The sequence below is a fragment of the Penaeus monodon genome, chromosome 23 (genome assembly GCF_015228065.2).
Source record: "Penaeus monodon isolate SGIC_2016 chromosome 23, NSTDA_Pmon_1, whole genome shotgun sequence".
Classification (NCBI taxonomy): domain Eukaryota; kingdom Metazoa; phylum Arthropoda; class Malacostraca; order Decapoda; family Penaeidae; genus Penaeus; species Penaeus monodon.
This window is the reverse complement of record NC_051408.1, coordinates 36,796,327-36,798,407: the sequence shown is the minus strand read 5'-3', so window position 1 is coordinate 36,798,407 and position 2,081 is coordinate 36,796,327. Positions and strand designations below refer to the sequence as shown.

Here is a 2,081-nt window from a genome sequence, read left to right as displayed (position 1 = left end):
GGGGGGGGGATGTCCCTAGAGATATGTTATAATTAAATCCCTTTAATCGCCAAGCGATCGTTGTGAAATAAAAGGCGTCCTGTATTTTTTGTTTTATATAGAGAACAGAAACATACAAAAAGCTCCAATCATAACGCGAAAGTATTACGAATTTATAAGAAAATAACTAAATACAGAACAGTGAGTTTCCACTGTACATGTTCCTAAAATAAACACAACACCATAACTTCAGAGGAGAAATATGTAACAAAAAGGGAAAACAAAATACAAATGATCATATGTAATGTAAGGAGAAAATAACAACTGTAAAACAAAAGCAAAAATGAACGCATGTTTCTCATCAACCGACGGACGAATCTCGTTTTCGAAATCCATCAGCGTCGTCGTTTTCGTTTAAGAATCCCGGAGTCGTTCGTTCGCAAATGGTGAAACGTCGTGAGGGAAAGGGAGGTCGAAGAAGGACGAGGGAGGACGAGCCCAGCGTCTAGGGCTGGTCGACGGAGACGCCGCGGCGGAGGCGAGCGAAGTCCTCGAACTCCAGGTCCTCGCCGCCGGTGTAGCCGGAATCACCGCGGGCCTTGGCGGGGGCACCTGCAACAGCGGAGGAAATGCTGACGTTAGTAAAGCGAAAATGTGCAAGTCAAAACACTATCGGAATAGCTGGGAATCGAACCTTTCGAACTGAGACAAGCAGCGGAAGCGGTACCGAAGTCAAAGAACAATGGCAAAACCTACTCACCATGCACAGGGTGCATGAGCTTGAAAGGCAGGTCAGCAGTCAGGTCGCCGCCGATAGCACCGCAGTTGAGCTTAACGCGCATGGAGTAGGACACGATGATACCGCAGGCGTCGTTGACGTTCTTGCCCGCGGCCACGACGGTGGAGGAGGCCAGGTTGGCGTCCGTGTCCTAGAGGAAAAAATACAGGATGTCAGCAGATGTGGGAAAGCGAAGGCGGGGGTGAACAATAAAAAAGGATGACATTACAGACAAGAGGAATATTCACAGAACAATAATATTCTACGGCGAGGTGTATATTTACCTTCAGTTTGCCGTCGAGAGCAATGCCAGCCTTGCTCTTGTTGGAAGAGGCGAGAGGTGTCAGGTTGAAAGTCTTCTGGAGGTTGGTGCCCGGGGTGACGGGGCAGCCCTCCTTCGATTCCAGAGATGCCACCTACAGGACGGCACAGGAGAATTATTCAGTATTCAAATACAAATAGTCAAATGTTTTCGTTTCTTTAATCAATATTTGCCTGCAGGGTATTCCTAGACTGATGTGTGCTACCGACTTAATGAGATGACCCCTTACCTCGCGAGTGAACTGGCTGTTGGTCATGGTGACCTCAACGTGCTGGATGATGGAGCACTTGATGTTCTTGACGGTCTTCTTGCTGCCGTTGTTGATGTTGATGGTAGCGTTGACCTGCTCGCCATGGTAGTAGAGCTCCTTGTCGAGAGTCACCTCCATGTTGAGCTTTCCGGAGGACAGAGCGAAGCCCTTGGACACGAGGGTGCTGGGCTGACGCTTGTTGCCAGCCACGGGAGAGAACTGCACCTTCCTGACGGCGAGGGCGACGGAGTTGCGCTTGTGGGGCTTCTCGTCGGAATTGTCGCCAACGAAGACGCGCAGCTCGTAAATAACGCCGAGAGGCTTGCTCTATGGAAGAACAAGGGTGCGTGAGTATGATTTTTATGTATATTTACCAAGGTTCTACTTGAGCCAGAATGTTTTGTACTCCTGAAGTGAAACACTGAGCGCCTCCTCACCGACTCATCGTCGCCCGAGTGGAGCTGGACGGAGCAGGGGGCGGTGTCGGGGAGCGTCACGGCGAAGGGGTAGGCGTTGGCCCCGAGCTTCTTCACGAGGCGCTCCTGGACGGCCGTGGGCTCGCGGGAGTCGGCGCTCGGGTACACCTGCTGGGTGGCGAGCTGCATCTCCTTGCTGAAGTTAAGGCCCATGACCTCATCCTCCTCGCGACCGAAACGGTACGTGACCGTAACCTGAGGAAGACACAAGTGCTATTAGTCACACAAACGTAATGTAATGAAAAATTACCAATACAGAATATCCCAACTATACTA

The 2,081-nt window shown here is 50.5% G+C and overlaps 1 protein-coding gene across 1 annotated transcript in view; it reads right to left on the bottom strand.

Moving 5' to 3' along the window:
* Positions 1 to 93: 93 nt before the first annotated feature.
* Positions 94 to 2,081, bottom strand: part of LOC119587969 (arrestin homolog) — a 3,095-nt gene continuing 1,107 nt past the window's right edge. The window contains exons 3-7 of the mRNA XM_037936682.1: positions 1,767 to 2,000; positions 1,309 to 1,656; positions 1,042 to 1,173; positions 740 to 908; positions 94 to 591 (exon numbers count right to left, since the gene is read on the bottom strand). Coding sequence (XP_037792610.1) covers positions 485 to 591; positions 740 to 908; positions 1,042 to 1,173; positions 1,309 to 1,656; positions 1,767 to 2,000 — 990 coding nt within the window. The 3' untranslated portion in view covers positions 94 to 484. The remainder of the gene's footprint in view (positions 592 to 739; positions 909 to 1,041; positions 1,174 to 1,308; positions 1,657 to 1,766; positions 2,001 to 2,081) is intronic.